Source organism: Homalodisca vitripennis, unplaced genomic scaffold, assembly GCF_021130785.1.
Source record: "Homalodisca vitripennis isolate AUS2020 unplaced genomic scaffold, UT_GWSS_2.1 ScUCBcl_5657;HRSCAF=12487, whole genome shotgun sequence".
NCBI lineage: Eukaryota > Metazoa > Arthropoda > Insecta > Hemiptera > Cicadellidae > Homalodisca > Homalodisca vitripennis.
In genome coordinates, this window is record NW_025781767.1 from 6,955 (window position 1) to 32,699 (window position 25,745).

A 25,745-nucleotide genomic window follows, 5' to 3' on the forward strand; every position below is an offset into this window, starting at 1 on the left:
CATAAGTACAAAATAATAGACTAGAATGTTTAATTTTATCAAAACCACGTTAGTATTCTAATCCTGTAAATAACTACCTTATAAATAAAATGTACAGTGTTTATATTGCACAGGCAAAGGTGCAAGCAACAAAGCAGAAAAAATATTAAATAAAAATGTAGTCAATAGCTGATAGTTTGAACCTTGTTTAAAAAAGTAATTTTTATTTGTAATGTTACTAATATAAACTATTTTAAAATGTGCATAGTAACGAAAAAAATGTAGGGAACATTTTTATAACTCATTTACTAAATTTTTTTGTAAGATAAAGAATAAGATAATCAATAAATTAAAACTATTTTAAAGTGTAGCTATTGTTTTTCACAATATAACTTTTATATTTCTTACTATTCAACATTTGTTTAAAATTGATTTTAAAACAAATAATTTTGACTGATAGAACTTGTTAGAATATTAGGATAAAACCGTTTATGGCAAGTTACATATTATTTACAGGAATTGGTTTTCGATAAAAGAAAATTTGAAAGGAAGCAGAGAGCCTCCACCAGGTGAGACAATAGTCAGTTACAGGCCACATACCAATTGGCAGCTCGGGTATTGGAGGCTTGACGTCAGCAGGTTTCAGTTCAGTTGCTAGAGGTGTAGAAGGACCGTTGACGAGGACAGAACCGAGATAGTTGAGCAGTTTCTGGGCTCTGTTTTGTGAGGGTTTCATTGTAAATAGTTGCGGATTTTCGTCAATAAAATATGTGTCGACTGTTCCATTGACAAACTTCTGATTCTGCAGTACGTTCAACAAGAATGGAATGTTCGTCTGGAATACAATAACGTAATTAATTAATTTGTTAAGAATTTGCCCACGTCAAAAATGCATACATCACGTGAACATATTTGTATTTGATTATAAATGTTTGTTCCATTATTATGATGAAGATAGTCAATGAGGACCAACCTTGACACCTCGGACTCGGAACTCACACAGTGCTCGACTCATCTTGGCGCAAGAGGCTTGCAAATCGGCAGCATGGGCAATGACCTTCACTAGCAGTGAGTCGTAGTATGGTGAAATGATGGCACCAGCAAATGCTGAGGCTCCATCCAATCGGATACCCATACCCTCTCCACTCCTGAATACCTGAAAGTAATATTGTTGAGAGATTAATTATTTTTGTTTGATTAAATAGTATATATTTTCCAAAAGGTTACGTAATTGCCTCTATTGACAGTGTTATTTACATTATTATGGCCATTGATTTCGATCAGTTGATTGGATCAAAGGGTTATATAATCATGTTATTTATTCATTATAAGGATGTAGGTCAATAAGGATAAGACCAGCGAAGGGGTACAAGGAGGACCCCCAATTTTTAATTGTTTCAATAACTTTTCTAGTAAACGATTACTATTATTTAAATAATTGGGTATTACTGTCATGTACTGCTGAAAGTTGTTCTCAAAAAGATTGGGTAAAGAACTTTTTAAGGAACAAAATGAAGCCTTAACTTTCTGGCCACTTTGAGAAAATATCAGTTGTCTCTACCCCCTCCTCTCCCCCAATTTTTTCCCTGGCTACGTTATTGACTCATTACAATACTAATAATAAGATAATGTGACTGATGGGATTGGAAATTAATATATGGATTTCAATAAACACATTAAATTGCTTTACAATTTTTAAGAAAATACAGAAGAACAATGTATCACACAGACTAACAAAAAGAACCAAACTTTTTAAGACTATCTCAAATATTTAACTGGTATGAGCAGCATATATTCGTTTTTTAGAGTGAAAAATTGAAAGCCTACTTAGGTATTTTGACAAATTTTCCTAAACAGGAGGCAAAAAGCTGAATTAAGTCATCTTAAAGCTTTTTAATATTTAAATTTATCACTTTCAGGTGTCTCTCAAGAATTAATAATGAGTCCACTTTATTTTTAATGTTGTCTTTGATTTAAACAATGGTTTAATGAAAAAATATGTTACTCAAAAAGGTATTGTTTGCTAATGATGCCACAACTGTAATCAAAATAAAAACCCAAATGTTCTTAAATTATTAATTTGACAAAATTATGATGCTTTAAAGAACGTTTCTCTTCTATTACTTTCTAAACGTATAAAAAAACCTACAACTTTTAAGGCTTTCAGTTCTACTTATAATACAATAGAAAATGATAATCTACTTGTATGTGTTCTTTAACATTAGTAAATCTTTCATATGCCAAATTAAGTTCATTCATGACAAGTTAAATTGAATCAAATTAAATAAAGCATATTTTGTACAGGATTTATCTCGAAAACTGATGAAAAATATACATTAAGAATGGTTTATTTAAACAACAATGTTCATTCCAACACTCTTTATAGCATTCAGTTTAGAGGAAATGCTTCAAAATAAAAAATTATTCTGCTTGAAAAAAATTGTTATAACCCAAATAAATCTACATTCCTCACAGGAAACTAATACTAAAGATATAGCAGTTGCAAATGTGCATATTTTTCACACAATGTTTTAAAAGTACTTTCCAAAATTATTTATTTTAAGACGTAAGTAAAACCTTATATAACTTGAGATTTGTTGGTGATTCAATTCACCTATATAAAACAAGTTCTGTTCTTCCATTTCATGTCAGTTTGAGGTTTAAAACTGTTTAATCATCAAGTAATTAAATCTAAAAGAACTATAAAGCAAGTTTTAAGGATGCTTTAAAGGTGCTTAGTTTTTATAATCGTACCTGTTATTCAAAATATGTAAACCCTTTAAAATTTAAATTGGGTTAATTCATAATTAATCTTAATTGTATAATTCTTAATTTGGAACCATTGTTATTGTTCAATTTGAAATTTGTGATTGATTATTCACCTTCATTGAGTATCTGTACTCTGTATGGAATAATGTGATGTATGGAAAATAAATAACTCAGATTTTACACTGACCTCAATCCTGCCAGTGTCAGGTTGGAAGTTTTTGGCAGGATCTTCCGTCGTCACTCGGCACTGTATTGCGTAACCTTGCTGATGGATCTTCTCTTGGGTGAGACCAAGCTCTGGCAGGGTCATGCCTTCAGCAACTCGAATTTGAGTTTGTACCAAATCCACTCTAAACATAATTATAAAAACTCACTATAATGCTTCAATAGTTACATACAAATAATTTTCTGTAGCTTGGGCTAATATTTAGTTACATAAGTAATACTCCAATGAAATATTTCTCTCTCCCAAGTTTGCTTTCTACCATGTACTCTAATGAATATATTATGTTACTACTTATTAATAACTATTGTTTTGTGGTTTTGTAAATTGTGCTTTAATGTTTTTAACCTTATTGTATCTATAAGGAATTGAGTTTGTACAATATTAAGTGGACAATACTGATTATATAGATTTTTAAGGCAAATCATAATAATCTGCTTTGAATTCTTGATGGAAGAGAGTAGGTTTCAATTCAAAATTTATTTTAATGTGGAAGAATGAAAAATGAATTTTGAATTAAAATCGTAATAAGTTTAAATGCATGTTCTCAGTTTATCAAATACCTCCTTATCACAAATTATAAACATGACTGTAGCTCTCATAAATTTTTACTACTTTATGGGTTCTATCTTATCTGCTGCAATATAAATGTCACCAATCAGAATTTTCTTTTAACAATTATATAAAAACTAAACCACACCCATATATTTACATCCTGAATTTTCCAATTGACATTTTCTACAACAAAATATTACATTAAATCTAAGAACAGCTAAATTGTTTATGGTTGTAACCAATGCAGTTTCCCACATACCCAGTGATTTCCTCTGTGACAGTGTGCTCTACTTGGAGCCGAGCATTGACTTCTATAAAGTAGAATCCTCCGCTGCTATCTGCCAAGAACTCTACAGTTCCTGCATTAGAGTAGCCGACGTGTCTGGCAAGATTCACAGCATTGGTGAACATCGATTGACGAACCTTCATACAGAAAGTAAAGCGAAATAAATAATGTATGAAAGTTATATTAGAGTAACAACAAAGTTATAAACTCTTTATTCATAAATTGTACATACATAAAATGAATAGTCTCTACAACACAAACTAACATGTCATGTCAATAAAATATTTAAATAGTGTTCTGAGCTTGGTAAAATTCCTCAATTGAGTATAGAGATAAGTTTATTAAATATCCTTAAGTTCTTACAAAAAAACTATTTTCATTACTCTAATTTTGGAGGAATATAGTTTAAAAATTGTTACCAGCATGCCTAGTCTTTTTTTCAAACAAATTTAACCTGTGATGGTTTACAGTAATTTTATTTCTTTTACAAGTATTATAACTATGGATTTTTCAATTTATTAAGTTATCTTGATTATATTTTACAAACATTATAGTCTCATAAATGTACAAGCCATGATATACAGTAAAAATCTTTAGCTCTCCAAAGTTTCTTTTGACAGATTCGAAATAAATTTAATTTAATATCACTCACAATGCTTTCTTTTGAACTTTAAGAATTTCATTGAGGTTTTCTTTTTTTTTGCTCCATGTGTTGAACTTACTAAAATAAACGTTATTAGAAAAAATTATCATCAATGTCTACGATTTTTATAAAAATCAAAATACTTTAAAACTCTTGAGATAGTTGAAGAAAATATAGATTGAATGGCTTTCAATTTGAAATATTGGGTTGAATATAAATTAACAGTGTCAAATGTTAACCTAATCTAAACACTTAAATTTTGCTCTAAAATGCTACATGGTACCTTTTCAGAATTTTGAACACCCTGTCTTGAAATCTGACCAGACACAGAAACACATGAAAAACAGTATCATCTTTTACATAATTCCTAAAACACTTAATTTAAAAATGTTTAAAGATATTGCATAATAGTAGGGAAAATAAAATTAATTTAAAAAAGTTTTAAACATATTTTTGGGTCTACAGTTGAAATAAATTGCATTATTTACGAAACCACACGAAAATTCTTGTTCTCTATGCAACTGTTACAGAATTACATAAATATAGATATAAATATGATTCTTATTTTAACAACCATCGTTAACAATTTTATATATTTCTATAACGTTATGTAATCATTCAAAGAGTTTCTCTTCCAATTATATAATCAATAGAGGTGATACTGTTTTTATGTATATTTTCATTCAAATTGTTTAGTATTCTATTCTACTTTTCTAAAAGAGAATGTTTCGATATCACAATCACATATTATTTAATAGTGAACTATTTATGTACAATGTTCTCTTTAACTTTTGTTTAATGTCTACAGTCAAATTTAGATTCTCCATAAATCAAAGAATTATCATAAAATTATTAAAGATAAAACACATGAGTTGTAAAGTCCGGAAAGATAGATTCGGGAAGATAAAGATATATACAATTTAACATTTTACTTAGCATGTATTCATTTAGATACATCATCCAGTCTTGTTTATTCTTAGTTATGTGGCACACTAAGAGTATACTGCCAAGTAAAATGTTAAAAAACTTTGAGTAGTTTTTGTGTGGTAAAGCCCAATCACAGTAATTACAACTAAGTCACATCCAGATAGTTTTGTATATAGGCTTTTATACAAAGCGTTCGTAACACAATATAGTTTTAGAGAACATCTAAGTTTGTGTACCTTATCGTCAAGGTGAGGTGCAGGTGCAATCTCCACCACCTTCTGGTGTCTGCGCTGGACTGAGCAGTCCCTCTCGTACAGGTGCACCACGTTGCCAGCCTTGTCTCCCATGAGCTGCACTTCAATGTGACGCGGTCGCTCGATGAAGCGCTCAATGAACATCGCTCCGTTACCGAATGCAGCAGCTGCTTCTGATGTCGCTCTTTCAAAGTTCTCTTTTACTTCCTGTTACACAGTTTCCCTTACTTATTCATAGTTTTAATTGAGTGGTTTCTGAAACCACTTGTTGGAAGAGAAAGCTTAAAATTTACCAAATACCTGTTGAATGGTTAATTACAAAAGAAATTTGCTATATTGTAAAAACTGGTAAATACAAAGAGAACATCAACTTTTTTCCTCCAAAAATTATATTGGGACAACATAGTTGACTCTTATTACTTATTAGTTTAAACTAAAAAGGTAAACTTTCTTTCGCTCATATTACTTCCAGGCATCCATGGTATTATTAGATCATATTATTAATTCGCTACCTGAAACGGAACATATGACTCTTTGTAAACCAAGAAATCCCACATATTTACTAAACAACCTTAACAATATAAATAATTTTAAATAAACTATAAAATGAACTAGCCTGTTCAGGCCTTGCATACAGGAGAGGGGTAAAACACAACACTCCATGTTAAATGAATCTAATCAAGGAAAATTAATAGTGTCAAATTTAATAAAAACTCATTAGATTGAAAACTTGACACGAAATCAATACATTGGTGTCATGAGTACACATTGTTGTTTTATACTTCAAACATGAAAACTTTGTTATTAGAATATATAAACGAATAAGGAATATTGAAGTTTATTTGATGAATACAAAATTATTAAATACAATTTAATCAGAAGGTGTTTTACGAAACCAAACAGAATTGTTTTCTTTACAAAGTTGGAAGCAACACATAAACAAAACAGCTGTTAAATGTTAGCAAATAATGTTTATTAATGTAATACAGTTATTATTACGGATAAACAAGTGTTAAATTAATCAGCAATAGCAAAAAACTTCTTGTAAATTTATCTGTTAGGGTGGTACAATCCATTAGCAGTTACATAACCTTTTATTACATAATCTTACCTCTTTAAAAACAGGAATCACTTTGTTTGATGAGGGATTGTACGTATTCAAAGATAACGGTATGAATATATTACAGTAAGTGTATGACTGAAGGTATATTTTATAAAAACATAATTTCCTTAAGTGATATTTAATTTAAAATATATAATTATTTGAAATTATAGTTCAGTTAAAAATATTACAATCTCATACTAATTCATACACTTACAGATACAGTATAAAATTCATATACTCATATTAAGCATGGTTCCAAAACTAGTCCAAATGCCTCAGAGTGATCAAAAGCATTTTTTCTTGCCTTATTCACATCAGAAAAGTTATCTTAAAAGCCTTTGATTGAGAAATTATAAAATATGAACCCAAACAAAAATTCCGGTCACAGCACCAGATTAGAGGTATATCATCCCTATGTTTGGACCAGTATTAATGAAACGATAGTACTTAACTTACCTCCATTTTGCGCACCACTCTCATACCTCGGCCTCCACCTCCATAGGCAGCCTTGAAGATGACAGGCAGACCGTGTTTGAGGCAAAATTCCATGGCCTCGTCCGTAGTGGTGACTGGGCCGTCTGTGCCAGGAACAATCGGCACTCCTGTTCATACATATAATTATGTATCATTGTCATAAGTACATTCCATGGAGAAATTCGGTAGATAAATGCTATTAAATTAGATCCATATAAAATACCCAGATTCATTAATATTTTACAATTTGTTGAGAGGAAAAGAATGACTAAATATTTTAGAAGATGCAGAAGTGACTAAAGAACATATGTATGTTTTCTGCCAATCTCCATGACCGGTCATACATAATATAAACTGTATTATACATTGATTCCTTTGCTGTATAGAGTGTTTTAGTGCATGTATTTAATTGATTCTTTATTTTTGTGTGTTAAGTGTAATTTTATTTATTTTGACTATTCCGTTTTCATTGATTAGACAATGTGATTTGAGAATAGGAAAGAGCTTCCGAAACTATTCGTCATTGAAATAAAAAAAGTTGGATCGACGATGGAAAGGTATGTAACTTTATTTGTCTAAATTTTAATATGGTTTCAGAATAATTCTACTGAAGGATGGTAATTATTTTTGGGGATAAAGAATTTTTATAGTGAATAGATGGGGTGTAAGGAGTTATGTATGAAATGGTTTCCTTCCATTTAGCAATAGCATCAACCAATTTCATTATTTCCCTAATATTAATACTGACCTGCCTCAATGGCAGCCACTCTTGCTGCGACTTTGTCTCCCATCTGTTGAACTACAAAAGGTGAAGGGCCGATGAATCTTATTCCTGCGTCAATCACTGCCTGGGCAAAATCTGATCGCTCGGACAAGAAACCGTAACCAGGATGGATGGCGTCTACGTCATTCTCCTGCAAAGTTCAAAGCTTAAATTATGAGTCTTCATGGCTTTAAATGTTAATCTTGGATATGTCATCTTTGACAGATTGAAAACACTTGCACATATAGTTTATTGTAATAAAATATGTATTAGCAAAATAACCTGTGAATGACATAATAAAAATTGTATACTATACTTGTATGAGCACTTAGGAGAAATCAAATAAACAAATTGTCTTCAAATCTACTTTTAAATCAAATCTTTCATTTCGATCTTTTGTAAACATTTTGCAAAAAAATCTCATGTGAGACAAAAAGTATTTTTAATGATTTTTTATCTTATCTTTTAAAGAAGTAAAAGTTACTGTTAAAATATCAATTTTTATTAAAATTTCAATAAATTATCGGACTTTCTAATCTAAATTGATTACAGTATTTTGTCACATTATGAGTTACTATCAAGTGGATAGTGGGGAGTTATATTTTTATATATATGTATATCCTAGGCAAGTGATGACAGAAGAGGCAATTTCTTAACACCCCACAGAATACAAGAATTGTATGGTTATATTTCTAAAGGTTTCGATTACATAAATAATATTTATCAATAAAAGTCTTACAGTATCACTCAAGGAAATCAACCAATCAGATGTATTTTACCTGAGAATGAACTATGAAGATTTTTTTAATATCTTATTTACAACAATCTTTCGATTTAAATTTTTCATAAAAATTCAATAATAAAAAATGTGGTTTTTGAGATCTACCGCCTAGGCAGCTAGCCTTGTCAGCCTTAGTAGGAAAAGTCTTAAACAATCTCTGTATCTTTACATCCTGAATAGTTTACTAAATTACACAATTTAAACTGGTTTCACTTGTGCGTTGGCAGTATTGTATGAGAATAGATTTGGAGCATGAAAGTGTTTGAATAAGCCATGTTTTGTATATAAGTGCTTCATACGAACCTTAGCGACTCGAATGATTTCTGGAATGTTAAGATAGGCCTGGACTGGTGGCAGACCCTTGCCAACAAGGTATGACTCATCAGCCTTCTGTCTGTGCATGTGCATCTTATCCTGCTCGGAATATATGGCCACCGATCTGATACCCAGCTCCGTACATGCTCGGAACACTCGTATAGCGATCTCTCCTAAACAGTTATAAATTACATTTAGATTATTCTTATTAACAGTTTTAGTTGATTGCACTTGAAGAAATTCCAAATTTCAAGATATAACATAATGTAATTTAACTAATAGCATGAAAATCTTATAAAGTGCTCAGATAATTCACTTATAAATAAATATAAGTGTTATATTTTTTTCAAGAATCCAAACAAACACCACTAGATCTGTAATTTGTTATAATATTGATTCAGATGTAGAATATACGCTAAGGCAGTTTAATTGTGTGACTGTACTCTGGTCCTAGATATCATAAAACATTAAGAGGTTCATATGTTTATGATCCTCTTCTACTCCAACAGTCTTAAAATCTGGATATTTTCTACTAATTCTGTGATAATCAGAATAAAAAGGACAATATGAAAAATGCATTTACTAAAAGACGTGGAGCTAGAGTATCAAGCCCTCTCCTATCGCTCAACCTCAACAGAACTCAGTTTTTATAAAGTAAATCTAAAATCTTGCAAAATTAACACAATACTACTAAAACAATCTAATTTCAAAATGTTATGTGTAAATACATTATTTTTTACAGTATAGTGATTTATATACTTTTACATGGTTATACCTAAAATTATAGCATAAGTTTATAATTTAGAAAGATTGAATGTTTTAAATCCCTCCCTGCCTTGAGGATTTACTAATAATACAGTATTGATGATGACGAATGTTGTGTGTAGCCAGGGGAGATGTCAATATGTATCTCTGTGAAATTTTGAAATAATATTTTATAAACATAAAAGGTTTATGTTTTAAGTTTGAGCTAGGAAACAATATTGTTTATAATGTCCTAAATTTTACTTAAGTTGAATTTGCTAAAAACTCTTATTCAACACAAAATTCTTTGTTTGAAGTTTATGTTTGAGGAAGGAAGGATTGTGAGGGAAACAGGACATTTACCACTGTTCAGTGATACAAAAAAATCAGTAACAGTACGTTTCAAGATCTACAATCTGATCTCTTTTTCAGGTAAACAGCTAACTTTAACACATAATTACAAACTAGGTTAAAATAAACAAATCATATCAGAGCGTTGTGATACGCCTAGTCAGAAATCACAACCACCATGTTGTGTGTCAATTTCACTAACTCTAAAACATGCACTTAATAAAAAACCATTAGGCGCGACACAACGCTCTGGTATGATTTGTTTCTATTAACCTAGTTTGTAATTATGTGTTAGGTTAGGTATTTACCTGAAGAAGAGGTCAGATTTCAGATCTCGAAATGTAGTGTTACTGATTTTTTCTATCACTGAACGATGGCAAATTTCCGGAAAAATCGTGTTTCCTTCTCAACACAAAACTTTGAAATTCTCCAGGGTGTGGCACTTTTTATATATACCCCTCAGATTATTCAGATTTCGCTCCCCCCAAAAGTTTACTCTAACTACGCCACTGATGACAATGACCTTAAACCTTAACAGATCAAGCCTAACCTCTGTTAGCACAAAGTACGCTGCGGATGGGTTTGAACTCGACATCGCCTTTGGGAGCAGCCTTGTAGCTGATCTGGGTGGCCTGTCCTCTGGTCGCTGTGGTGGACAGAGACCAGTGGATGAACCTTGACTTGACCTGGCTCCTCATCGAGCGTGACATCCCAGTGACTGTGACTCCGGCCATCTCTCCTTGGCTCTAATACCTCATCTGTTAACTGTCAAAACCACACACTCAGTATCTGCAGTCTGCAATGTGTACATCTACAGGATTGCTGAATAGAATTTAATACCTCTACTCAACTTTTACCTTGGAGACATCTGTTCCTTGGAACCTAATTTTTAGACCATAATCAAATATAATTGACATTTCAAATAGAGCAAATTGATATTTGCACATTAAACACCTGGATAGGGCAAGAATAAATATAAATTCCAATGTATTGAATTACCCAACAAAAAAATGACATTTAATTTTAATTTAATTTTGGACATTAAATGAGCTTAAAACACCACTGTGTACAATGAGGTATATCAATAAATAGACTAAACATCTTAACTGTGATGTGAGAGCTTTTAACTGTGATGTGAGAGCTAATAAATCATAATCATCATGATCTCCAAAAACAACAAATGACCATGTTCAGCTGATTTTTTTAACATAACCTTAGACAAACATCCACACATCTATGTTAGTTAATTGCTAACCATATAAAGATTATACAAAATCTAACACTTTATAACTATTTTTTTTTTTTTTACCTAATTCCACGTTTTAATTATCTTATTATATCATTTGTAATATTACCATCAATTTACTACTAGTGCAGTAATAACGTTCATTAATACCAGTGAAATTCTCTATTATTGCTCTTGTATGATTATGTGTAAACCCTCAGTTTTACCTCATAGCACATCTTTCACGCTGGACAAAGGTTAATGGATAAATTTACATAACTTGTTAAGTAAATACCGATTCCTCCCTCCTCTATTTGTCAACAAAAACAGAAAAAGCTTCAGATTGGTCTTGTCTCAGATTAAGATTTTCATCAATCAAGTTATATCATTGATCATAAGATAAATTTGAAAATAAACCATGGTTTTATTTGTATAAATAAAATAAAATTATAGTTTGCATTTAATAAATGAATGTAACACAGTTATGAAACATTATTCCAATTTAACTGTACTGTAATGGAAGAAGCAATGGGAGGAAGATAATGATACATTTACAGGATAAAAATTCATAATCGGCTGAGTGTCAGCATCCTTTTCTCTTGGGGTGGACGCAGCGTCGTTAAACAGCCTGACCTACATTAGATAAGAGGTTGTCCCACCCATTCACCACAGCACGCAACTGTTTCGCCGACCTTCATGACGCCTGCAATATATACAAGGCAACAGCTGAGTATTTGTAGCGTTATTGCGTTACATGAATTTGAAGGCGTCCCATAAAATAATTTTATCATTATGCTAGATTTTGTTTTTAAATTTACATAAAATAAGTGTATGCATACGTCTCATTAATCGATACCTCATAAAACTATGAGTTTTACGTTGTTTTGTTAAACAAAATCAATATTTATGCTACAAAAATATAATTTATTTGCCCCTGAAAGGTGTTATTAACTATAAAGTAATTTTGTAATAGTTGATTGTTATAATTAATTTCACTACAAAATTTCAAGCATTGCAACACTTTTGCTGTAGGCTATGTTAATCAGTAACACATTTTTAAGAATAATAATTATATCACGTATTAAAATCTTTCAGAGTAAATAATTGGTTTTCTATAAAGTACGTGAGCATATATATGCCCACATAAGACGACTGAAACAATTCGAAATGCTAACAGACACTTTGTGACGAGATACCAGATATCACCTGCGCCCGATATAGATCTTTAAATGTCAGACAGAAATAAACGATGGATCAATCAACTCAGAGTACAGACTGTACTGAAAGGGCTTGTCTCTCATTCTAGTGACTGTACTGTTTCATGTAACCTTCTGGTGAATAACCTGCTGGTTTTGCGTTAAGTATAATGTAATTTTAATATATCTCAGAAAGGGTTTACAAGATGGTATTGATGGTTTATTTTGAATTTTATATTTCAATATCGTAAATGTTGTGTGACAACGATACACTGAAAGAGTTTTTATTTATTTCCACTTTGACAATGTGTACTGCTATAATGTTTAAACGAACATGTGTATTAATTAGCAATTTATCTAATGAAGGTCACAACATAAATGAAATGGTAGCTCTGGAACCTCTCCCTGTATGAGTTTGATATTGATTTGAACAGGCGTGTTTGTTGCTGCCCAACATGTGTGAACAAACAACACGAAATTAATTTGTCTTATAATTACTGTTTGTATCGCAGTTACACCATACATTGGGTAATGTAATACATATTACAAACACAAATAATGTGTTATATGAGTAAAGTCTCTTTATCAAATATAGAGAACGCACTGTGTAGAGTTCCTGTGAGTTTAGACCGAGACGTCTTAAAATGGCCAATTATTAAGACAACACAATCAGATAGCACACATGCATATTAAAGAAACAGTTTTTAATTTAGTTAAAAATCTATGCTGATAGTGTATAAAAACAGCAATTTTATTACATTACATAACTCATGTTTCGGCACGCATAACAAATCAATATTTACAATTCAATTGGATTGTCAAATGATCGTAAAATCTATATAATAGTAAAAGCAGGAAATTAAAATTATATTTTAATTCCAGAAGGAAACTTTTTTTTCCAATGAATGGGTTAATCCAACACCACAAACTGGTTAAAACTAGCGCTCAAAATATTCGCATTTTGAATGAAATTAAACTAGGTTATTGCCACCTATATATATTTAATAGATAATTGTTAATTAAAAAATGAAATTCTCTTTAATAATTGATAATAATTTACGTAATGTATTAAGTGTTTTTGTATATAAAACCATACATCACGTTTATCCAATTAGGACCATGTTCTATAATAATAATAATACACATTTAATGACGGTGAATATAACAATTCTATCAAGAAAGGGTTTCATATTCTCCTCCTATTTCGATGGTTTTAAATATACCAAACTCGTTCCTCCAAAATAACTTCCTATATAGCCTACTCAATTGGATATATTATCTACCGAAAACTAGTATAATTAAGAAAACTGCCTGACTAAGTAAACAGCTGAGCAAGTCGTTCACCTTGGCCTAGTACGGTTCCAACATGTATAATTTTGTTTTAGAAAACTAGTTATGGAACTGAGAATAATATATTTTAATTTAGCCTATCTTCAACAAGCTTCGTGGGAATGACTACCAGGGTCTTTAATTAAATGAGCAATCGAACAGTACCCAAACAGGGCACAAAACAGTAACAAAAATTGAAATTTGTAATTTTTTATTATCCGAATCCACATGAGAGGTTTGAATGTGGGGTTAAACATTGTTAGGTTTATGTACCAAAGAATTCGTTTGAACACACAAAAAAGTTATTTCCGAAAAAAGTTATTTACGGAAGATAGTAAAAGAGGAAAAGGTTTACTCGGACATTGACGATAATCTTCACTTTTGGTACGCAGTAACAACAGGTTATTCATGTAGTATAGCTCTGATAAATGCTATTAAACAGTAAAAAGAGACACACACAGAGGCGGTAAACACAGATAGTGTTAAAGGGCGGTAAAGTTCACGAGAAATGCACGTTTAGATAAGAAGAGCGGCGCGGTGGCGTTAGCTGACTAGAAACTGTTACGAAACAATCGACAATCAAAGGGCAAGGTCGAACTCAATATAAGTTAAGCAACGATTGGGGTCTTCCTGTTGTCAATAACAATACAAGGGAGCATCTACATCTGGGTTTCACAGGGTCACAAGCCTCCATCGCCTGACAATAACAGTATATGTGATCATCTACATCTGGGTTTCACAGGATCTCAAGGCACCATCGTCTGACAATAACAGTGTATGTGAGCATCTACATCTGGGTGTCACTGGATATCAAGGCTCCATCGCCTGACAATAACAGTGTATGTGGGCATCTACATCTGGGTTTCACAGGATCTCAAGGCACCATCGTCTGACAATAACAGTATATGTGAGCATCTACATCTGGGTGTCACTGGATATCAAGGCTCCATCGCCTGACAATAACAGTGTATGTGAGCATCTACATCTTGGTTTCACAGGGTTTCAAGCCTCCATAGTCCGATAATTACAGTATATGGGATCATCTACATCTGAGTTTTATAAGGATCTCGTTGCAATGCCTCCATGGTTTGGAAGAACACGGACAATTGCTTTACATGATGTTATAGAGAGTGTTCACATACAAGACGGACGAGGTCCGAAAAAGGCAAGATCTTCATCCGGTTTCCACTCGGGATGCCAACTTCTACTCAAGAAACACAAATGTTTAAAACGTGTTACAATTAACGCCTTCAGATTATGCGGTGCGAGCTGTGTCTTACAGGAAGGAAATGGTGCATGATAGCTGGTCAGTGTATGACCAGGGCCGCATTTACAAATTCGGCGCCCCTAGGCCTACAGACCAAAGAGCGCCCCCCCCCCCCCAGAGGACTCTGATTACACTGACGTAGAAATCCAGTAAATTTCTTAATTACGTAATTTTGATGAAAGATAATTACAATAGTATATATATATATATATATATATATATATATATATATATATATATATATATATATATATATATATATATATATAGGAGTGTTTTGAATAAATAAAAGCAATGAACCAATGAATGAGTCAACGTCGCACCCCGGACCTAGTTGACCTTGGCCACCCGCCCCGCCGAGCGCCAACACCACCCGCCGCCGCAACTTTTTTCTTTTGTTTACTTTAAAATTTATGCGCCCCCTAAAATTTTGCGCCCTAGGCCTGGGCCTAGTGGGCCTATAGGGAAATGCGGCACTGTGTATGACACTAGTTTTTTATTTAGATTTCCTATTCCAATGAAGTAGATGTGGAAAAGCAACAGACGTTGGGAGTTTTATTCAGTTTCTTTGTTATAATTGTGGGACGACTCATGATTCATTCATGTTATAAACACTAAATCTGCACCAAAACACGATGAAAAGCAAGTCGAGTAAATAATATCTTTGGGTGTTTAAAGAACATATGTGGATTATATGGTAGAAACGATTTGCATTTCGACAAATTAGTTGATTCAACACGGTCATTTACTGAATATAGACAATATTTACCCAAAGGAATTGCCGATATTATGAATTCTATCAAATAGGTTTTGACAGTTTTCTGTTGAAAACTTTAGGTATAACCAGTGAAAATTCCAACCCTCTAAGAAAAACCTACTTTAAAACCATCTGGCGTTAGAACTAGGTAGCTTTGATTCAACTGTAACCACACTGGTATGAAAGAGGTTATGATAAAAATAGCTAAATTTCTAATTAAGTTAATTAATTGGGTTAGCGTCCATCCACTATATATTATTCCAGAAAGGAAAATGTTTATTTAAAATACATGACACTTAAGTATTTTATTTTCTTAATAAGAGGAGAGCACTCGACAATCGATCTGGCGTTGCGAGATTTGGCAATGTTAACGTCCTTGCGCTAGGCAGGTGTGACGTCATGGCCGGTGGGGGGGGGGTGACGCAGAGACCCGTGACGTCACAGTTTGGGATGGGGTAGGTTGTGCAAGGATCGACTCGCGGTACCCTCGTACTCATAGAATGATGCCCTCTCTTGTCAACACTTCACAGATCCATACAAGATACGTACCTACCTTACAACACCTCAATTTACAAAAGAGTTCTTAATTTTAAAAGTACTTGAGTTCCTGTGAGTCAATTCGTGATGTCTTTAAAAGACTGACTATTAAGAAAACACAATCTACAAAAATATATACACATTTAAAACCTTTTTAAAAATTGAGTTATAGATTTAAGCTTATAGCATAAAAATTACAGCAATTTTTATGTTTAAAATAATTTATGTTTCTATACGCATAACAAATTAATTGACTATTTACAATGCAATTAAATCGTTATATGAACGTTTAACTTATATAATGGTAAAAGGCAGAGCATTACGATTCAATTATATTTCCAGAAGGGCAAAGTTTTTATTTCCGATGAATGGACTTATCATTACCACCCCACAAATTGGTTAAAATTATCTCTCCGAATATTCCAATTTTGATTCATATTAAGGTAGGCTATTACATAAATTAATAGATAATTATTAATTACAACTTGAAATCCTTTTTAAAATATTTTGAAAATAATTTATAATCGAGTGTATTTTTTTACAAAACCGTATACCACGTTTGTACCATTAGTTTATGTTTTATAAATCCTGTACATAATACACATTTATAACGGTTAACAAAACAACTTTTTCAACAAAGTGTCCCATATTCTCCTTTTATTTTGATGGTTTACAAAACTAGTTCCTCTTATATTAGGCCCCTCAAAAACAGTTTTTATGTACGCAATTGAACAAATATATTACTTGGATAAAGTACTTAGAAAAAATACTGATTCACTTCTACGTTTAATTCTATAACTTAATAACTCTTACTCCAGCCAATGATGTAACCAGGGGTTGTGTAACTCAGGCATTACAATGCAGGGAGTGAATTATACACAGAAAACAATTATTTCTGCCACTAAAAAGTGGATTGCTGCACACCTTTTACCAGGAAAGGATTTGTTTACATCGGAGGCGACAATGGCTGGCCTAAGTGAATTCCTTGCTCTGTCTATAATTATGTATGTGTCAGTTAGAACAAAAACCCATTTCATTCTCGAATAGGCCTTGGAATTGCTTATTTAGTTTACATCCGTTGAACAGTCCACCTTGTAAACCTCCCAGGTACATGACCTTATTGATGGGTTATGTTGTAACTATTATTCTGTGAAAGCTATTGTCTTTTACGTTCGTATATTATCAATTATTTTTGACCTTATATCGAACAAAGTGTTTCACGTTTTCATTATTCAACCAATCGTATCCTAATACTGTATCTGATTCCTGTGAACTTGAGAGTAAAAGACAAACAACCGAGACCCGAGGGAACGTAACGAAAGGTCCTTAAGAAGGACCTGTCCGCTCCTTAATAAACCATAAAAAGGCTGGCGCATCCCAGAAATAAAGGGTGTCTCTCACTGTACAGGCAGCATACTTACTTTCATAAGCAACATATAACTGCAACATTATTCATACATACATACATACATTCAACTGCATCCATATTTGTTATAACCAAGATGGCATGGAATATCTATATCCCGTCTTCCCAAGGGAAAACTTGCTCACCTTTTGACACCAAAATTAATAGAATTCTTTCTTGGACCAAGAGCAACATACGTGCCAAGTTTAAAGTTGCTAGAACCGTTCTAACAAGAGTTATAGAACAGATGGACAGACAGGCGGATGGATACGCAAATTTGAGAATCATCTATCTGGTCATTAATAATTTATATACAGTGAAGTGGTCGGAGCATTGCTTAATATTAAATACCATACATAAACCGCAAACAAATAAAGTTAGAGTAGACTAGTACATTGCACCACATTAATATAGACTACTATACAACGTCCCGCTATAGTGAAGGATGAACACTGTTTATTCTATATGTGTGTGTTGTGTTAAGAGTCCACTTCGGGGCAGATAGAGCCAACAGTGAAAACTCCTTAAATAACATAAAGTACAGTATCATCAGGAATAAGTAATAAACATTTTATGGGCGTGTAACTGACCACACAATAAAACAGGAAAGTCGGAGATGACGTTATGTGACACACGGACGGACGCGAGCGGGGCGCGGAGGAAGGATGACACACGCCCGCCACAGTAGCCAATGGGTGACAAGGGCAATATAATGTCACTTTCCGCCGTTACGTACATGAGTGAAGGTCGGGGACGGAAATACGCTCACACGCGGTCATCTGCGCACACAACGAGTTGCCTGTCCCTCTGTTTGTGTGGTCTCCATCTCGGAAATTTATCGCACTAATCGACTTCTCCTTTTAGATCTTTTTAAGTTAGACATCTCATACTTTTGCAAAATCTCAAGAATAAGTTTGCGAACTCAACTAAAGTTAAGGTAGTTTTATGTGTTTTCTTTGTTTAAAAAAATTTTACAACGCAATCTAATAAACTACCTCCGTTTTTTCCTTTAGAGAACTCAGTTAATAAATCGAAACTTGTGGAATTTTCCAAGGTTCGTGGAACTTACGTTTTGAGCAAACAACACTTTTTGGTCGAAACTTCCAAAAGAGGGGCGATGCAAACTTAAAATTGTTGTGATTTATTTTTTGAAAAGGGATAAAGTATGAGCTATACCCGGTTTACCTTTATTCATCTTCAGTTCAATTCAAAGTCAAAGCCAGAAATGCACTTATTTCCATACTTATTTACCACTACCGTCACTAACTTCCAAGAGATTCTAAGTCAAACGTTATTTTGAATTCCTTAAAAAAATTTGTTCAAAATGGTCTTTAATCCTTTTCATGGAATTTTACTAATTGCTATGCTTCAATTAATACAACGCGCTTTCTAATGATTCAGTTCAAGATTACTCAACTGACCTTAATTAACGGCGCGCTGCGCGATTCATTGGAAAATTATACAAAATACAAAAACATTTTTTATGCTAAGGATTATTATTTTCAAATTATAAAGAACCGTGTCAGTGCTATTTTTGTACAACACATTTTCCCGGCAGTGACAAAAATTAGTAGCTTAATAACTTAATCTGAAACTTTAATTGTGGATAACTAAGGCGCAGCAACGTGCCTAATATTTACTAACAACCATGACATAAATTACGTCTCATTCATAAGTAGAAGTGCTCTAAAACTCTAAACTCGTAAACGGTTAAATCGTTCTAATAACGAAAACAAAAATCTTCTACGATAAGACACGTACTTGAGAAGCTCACGGTGACGTACCGGTTGGTTGGGCGAGGTCAGAGATCTCGCAATGTCAATCAACCAAGGCTATCGGCGTTATCAGTCTTACAGCTGTTATCATTACAAAAATAACAAACCGGCCTCCAGTATCGGCCGCCTCAAGTTGGCAAACACGACGTTTTTATTTTTAAGCTCAAAGATCGCGCAATACTTGACATGTTTATTCCTTCTATATTTATTGACAGACTATTTCTGCCATAGAGTAAGGTAAAATAAGCACAATTTACTTTAATGGTAAAATAAAGTACATTATTAATAATACTGCATTATCAAAATAATAATAATAGTCTATGTTGGCTATTTTTGGTTATGCTTAAGAATTAAGATGTAGGGATGGAGTGGAGGCCTTAAAAACATAAAATAAATCAAAATACCAACAACTACTATAAGCAAAACATTTTGACAACTCATTTTTTTTTTATTTGACTGCGTGTTGTTTACTTCTTTAAACACGTGCGGTGAAAATCTAGAACCAAATTAATACGAACTAATTACTTGTAGAAATGCGGTACTTAACGCAGCTAACTATAAAATCCACATATAATACTCGCTCGTCTGACGGCTAAAAGATGAAGGGTTGAATCACCACAGAGAACATTATATGGCCTATAAACTCACGGATAAAATTAGACACATATACAGATTTTTTAAATTGTTCACGTTTATCAAAGTCGAGTTAAATAATTGACCTACATTTTTATTACAGTTTTGTTTGAATGCATTTGTCTGTTATAACGGCTATAAAAAAGATAGAAGTATAAGTGTTCAATTATCTGTGGTATGAAGCCTACAAAAGTGTTGAAGTTTAGAATGTTAAGAACTAATTATTCCTTAGGTCCATGATAAAATGAACGGTAATCTGTTTATGGACTTCGTAAAATAATAAATCGGCCTACGTCTCCCTAAACCAAAATACTGATGCTGTCCTATTCTATAGATTAGGTCTCTGGATGCCATAGAAAACACGATTTCCTGGTGTATCATTCAGCTACTAGTACTTGCAACGTCAAATATCAACAATGTTACTAGCCAACCGGCACAAACTAAATCGACTTTAGACGGTCAAGGTAACCGTACCGTGTAAACCGCTTGGACAATCGCCATCCACAACAAGCAAGAAACCGATAGTCTACTAGTAGCTACGTCACGTGATGCGAATGTGACCTGGACTACTAGTACTTGCAACGTCAAATAACAACAATGTTACTAGCCAACCGGCACACAAACTAAATCGACTTTAGACGGTCAAGGTAACCGTACCGTGTAAACCGCTTGGACAGTCGCCATTCACAACAAGCAAGAAACCGATAGTCTACTAGTAGCTACGTCACGTGATGCGAATGTGACCTGGACTACTAGTACTTGCAACGTCAAATAACAACAGTGTTATTAGCCAACCGGCACACACTAAATCTACTTTAGACGGTCAAGGTAACCGTACCGTGTAAACCGCTTGGACAATCGCCATTCATAACAAGCAAGAAACCGATAGTCTACTAGTGGCTACGTCACGTGATGCGAATGTGGCCAGATAATGGAGCAGTGACATAAATAGCTTTGGCACGGACTCACTAGACACTACCTACAGTAGCGGTCGGAGCAACTTGGACCTTACCGTCTGCAAGTGATTTTGGCAAACTTGAGCGACTTTAATTTTCACTGGCAGACTTTCAAGCGATTTCGTTGATTGATATGACTCTGATAATGGTCAGGATTGCAACTGACTGACCATTACGGTTCATTTTAACTGGACGTTATTCATAAATGTTTCATGTATCATCAAGTCCAAGTATACTTATTCCCCAGTCGCGTATTTAAGTTGGCATGTTCGCAAGTTGGCTTCATTCCATTATAAACTATATTAGGGCTTGTACTATAATTTATGGATAGATACTTTCCGTTAGTTAACTCTGATACAAAGGATGATGAAGGTGGACCAGACAAGACCTGAAGAGGATAGAATGTGCTTGTTGTAAAACTTGCGAACATTCGCATAAAATCCTCTTATAATATTGATTGCAATCGTAATGGATATAGAGTGCTCCATGAATAACGTTGAAACTGTATACATTAAAATTCGTGAATGTGTCACAATGCTGTTACTTTCTTCTATATATAAATTATCTCTTCTGACAGTTTTATTTTACAGCTTTATGAATTTTTAACAACCTAGATTCAAATCATTCATTTACTCTTACAGAAAACCGAGACTGAATAATTATTTCACAAACGAATTAAGTATATTACGTCACAACTGCTCACAAAGACAGTTTTGAAACAAGCGCCACAAACAGTGTGGAGCAGACCCTTGAAGATTGAAATAAACCAAACTGGAGAAACTTTATGAAATTATAGTTAATTACAGAACAAGGTTAATAAGAATAATAACCTATATGGTATTTCCTGATATTTCCTAGAGACCATGACTGTAATGTCTACTTTTATCTGTGCTATTAGACAGGATGACTGAACAAGCAAAGCGAACCTTTGAAACACAGCGAGCAAAGGTTGTATTGTTCACTATATCCAATCAAAGACTGCACAGCTCGTGTTTTTATATGCCGTGTTCTTGTAAACCAGTTAGGTCTTAAAGCCAGCTCTCGTAATATCAAATAAGCTAAAATTCACGGTGACCTTCTTGTTATTAGAGTTATTAGAATATTAAAGATGCTGTCTTATACCGTGTACTCAGAGCTTGAGCAATCCAATTTATTCTTAGCGTGACGCGTTTCGCTCGATTACGGTATTGTCAAACGCAAACTAAAATAAGTAAAAACACAGTGTAGACCTACACACACAAACACATGACATAAAATTAATTAGTTACAAGATCGCCTAGGTGAGTCGTTAAAATTAAAATCGTTAAAAATACAGTGAAAATGTGCGGCCGAGTTGAGCGTCGTGAACGGAGTGGAGTTGCTACACACTTTTTGATTGTAACACTTACAGCTTTCCTTGATTACTGTTTTGCAAAAGTCCACATTAGAGGATAATAGGATAATGATAAAGAAGATTGTTCAGGAGAATAATTCCTTACGTATAGTCAAGGAAGATAATCTAACACTAAGTGTATGCAGTAGAAAAGATGCGATGGATGAGGTACCGCCAACAACAGTTTATGTCTGTGATGTAACAATTATTTTTTCATTTCTCATACAAAGACACTTTGAAAGACATTTTTGTGAAACCTTCGACAGAAATACGTAGTTGGAAAACATATAAAGTGGTTATTCATGTTACGAACAATTCCTGGTAAAACTGTCAACAAAAAAACATTGACTAGTACCTTGGTTTGTAGATAAGATCAAGGCCCACCCTCTATACGGTGTAAACATGTTTTCTTATTATCAATATCTAATCTTGTTTTTAAAACTGGCCTTGTTGTCATTTGCGTTTTCTATACAAAAATAACAGCCAAACATTGTTGTCACGTTAATTACCGAAGTGAAGACGGAGAAAACCCTCCTAAAACGGAACTTACTCCCGTGTTCTTTAGAATCGAGAAAGGATATTTAAGTACGAGCGATATTTAATGAATCAATCATTGAATGATTGAAATATATTTCAAATTAACATTAACAAACAACACATCATTTTAATAAAGCTGAAATGTACAACTAGTTATTACATTTAAATTGTAACATGAAAAGTTGTAAGATGGTATAATATTGAATACATGATTTAAAAGACTTGCCTCATATAACTTTTTAACGAATATTGTTAAAATACATCATATTCTACACGTTTCTTTAAAGTTTATTAAGAATTATGTACAGTTGGGGACAAACAACAATAAAGGACATTAGTAAGGTTGTTTTTAGGATGTTCTGAAGAATCGTTAATAAAATCAATTCTACATAGGTTTCGATCTGAGGTTCCTAAAAGTGAAACATCAAAAGGAGGCCGAGCTGTTTCTCACTAAGGAAATTTCTTGTAAAATAATCGAATTTTTATTACGTTTACTCATCGATTTTTAGAATAAAGATCTATAATATATTGAGTTATATGTTTCACAAGTCTGCTTAAATTTTGATGCAGCATCGAAAATGAGTGGCCAGTAGTAAGCAAAACAACTTTGAAAGTTACCATTGTTTACCAGTTTGTTTTTTTATTGTGCGTTTCCTGCAGTTATCGTTAAACATGCATAAACAGAGTAAATCTCGACAAAAATATATACATTGTTATTGTTCTGTCCAAAACAATTTCATGAAGTGATAAAGAATAAAGAAGCCTAGTTTTCGCATTATGGCAGAAGATTCAATACTGAGGCTTTTTTAATTGATTGTGAAAGCAATTTTCAGTTTCACTACTTATTTCTGCCACAGTAAATTCATTACCCTATCTTAGAAAAAATTGTAATATTTTATTTGTTCTTGTTTCTTAACGTTGTTGAGTATAACGATTACGTTTCAGCGAGTGAAAGAAAACAACGATTAAGTAACAACTTAAACCGATTAACTTGAAGCCAGAGGAAAATAAGAACGATATACTTAACAATTAACTTACAGCGAGTTATTTATAAAGCTTTATAGTGTTTTATAGTTTTTATTATTATGTTACAATCATAGTTTGTTGAAGGCTTGTGAAGTGGTAAGATTTTACTTCTAAGTATACACACAAACGCATCAACCGATAAACAAACTTTTCATTATACAGAGTGTTAGGTAATTAGTTTAAAAATCCTTACTGGTGAAACTATATGCAAAATGCGATAAATGGTGTAAATGTTACGTTCTTCATGTAAACCATCTTGGTGTAGCAGCCATTTTAAAGTTTTTTTTAATTTTTCAAAAGCCCTGTTTACAAAAACAACATTAATATGACGCCATTTTCAAAATCTGTATACAATTTTAAACAAGAATAATTACTTTTAAACCTGCTAAATTGAAAATATACTGTGATAAAATTCAGTTAAGGTTAAAATCTCTGATGGTTCAAGATGGTTTATGTGAAGAACAAATATTTACACCATTTTGTCGCATTTTGTACATTGCTTCACCAATTAAACATGTTTACACTAATTACCAAACACTTTGAATTGCAAAATCACCTGCTGGTTTGCAAAATATGAGTAAAAGTAGACGTAGCAAGAAAAACAGCTGGAGGCTCCGAGAGTCTCTAATTTTATTCCCGAATTAGTGAGTCAACCGAATTCTCAGGCCTTTAATCAACTGACATACGTAATTCACTCAATAGCGTCAACAGTATTTGAGTTAAGGTCGTGTAAATCAGTATTCGGTTACAATAATAAATTAGGTACAACTCTTATACAAAATAATATCAACCTATTGCGATTGTCCTCGTGGTACTTAAGGAAGTTTTCCACATAGCTTCACCGAACATGACTCCCAGAGCGCAAAACCGCCCCTCGTTCAAAATGTATACATACAGGGTCGTAATATTTTAAACTATGCCAGATTAAATTTACAAACATTGAAGAATTTAATAAGAATCTTAACTTTGAATCTTAAATACTCTTTGATGCAATAACCACCACACACCTAGATTGGGTGACGGCCCGAGGGAAGTCATGAAAATTCTAAGTACCTAGTATAAAATGTCTAATTAAGGTCCAGGTTAGTACGCATACCGTTTTATAGGTATTCATTATTAGGATCTAATCCCACAAACCGCGCTTCAAAAGCTTATTCATTACAAAATGGCGGCTGTTGAAGCCTTAAATGGCCACAATTTTTTAAAGGATAAATATTTTAGAAATTACTCTATTAGAAAATAGTGCAATTTAGGTACGTACTCAAAGTACTCTATTTTCTGGTTATGCGACCGGATTTCGGTTAGGTTATTTCATAAGTTGTTGGTTACAGTCCAATAAGACATATATCCCGAAAACAAGAACAATAGAAAACATTGATTTTTACACAAGGAATTGTATCAATCATTCAAAATGAGATAATTATTAAATTAGTTTCCTGGAAAATGGTTGAAAATAAAGATACGAATTCTTAAGTTTTTATTAAATATTACTGAAGAGATATGTTTGATATATACCAAAATTTTAATTGTCTTAAGTAATATTTTATTTAAAGAAATCCAT

At 32.9% G+C, this 25,745-nt stretch overlaps 1 protein-coding gene across 1 annotated transcript; it reads right to left on the reverse strand.

Moving 5' to 3' along the window:
• Nucleotides 1-437: 437 nt before the first annotated feature.
• Nucleotides 438-22,008, reverse strand: LOC124373468 (pyruvate carboxylase, mitochondrial-like). The gene is made up of 11 exons (XM_046831841.1): nucleotides 21,997-22,008; nucleotides 13,814-13,817; nucleotides 10,720-10,934; nucleotides 9,063-9,247; nucleotides 7,964-8,129; nucleotides 7,198-7,343; nucleotides 5,619-5,843; nucleotides 3,786-3,949; nucleotides 2,936-3,098; nucleotides 953-1,135; nucleotides 438-814 (listed from the first exon to the last, which is right to left on the reverse strand). The coding sequence occupies exons 3-11, from the start codon at nucleotides 10,901-10,903 to the stop codon at nucleotides 479-481; spliced, it is 1,752 nt and encodes a 583-aa protein (XP_046687797.1). The 5' UTR covers nucleotides 10,904-10,934; nucleotides 13,814-13,817; nucleotides 21,997-22,008; the 3' UTR covers nucleotides 438-478.
• Between the last annotated feature and the right edge of the window lie 3,737 nt (nucleotides 22,009-25,745).

Excerpts from the sequence above, each read along its gene's own strand:
- LOC124373468 (XM_046831841.1), bottom strand. The coding sequence starts at position 10,903 with ATGGCCGGAGTCACAGTCACTGGGATGTCACGCTCGATGAGGAGCCAG. Across the intron at positions 7,344-7,963 it reads AGTGGCTGCCATTGAGGCAG|GAGTGCCGATTGTTCCTGGC; the intron begins GTCAGTATTAAT and ends ATGTATGAACAG. Across the intron at positions 5,844-7,197 it reads GAGTGGTGCGCAAAATGGAG|GAAGTAAAAGAGAACTTTGA; the intron begins GTAAGTTAAGTA and ends ACTGTGTAACAG.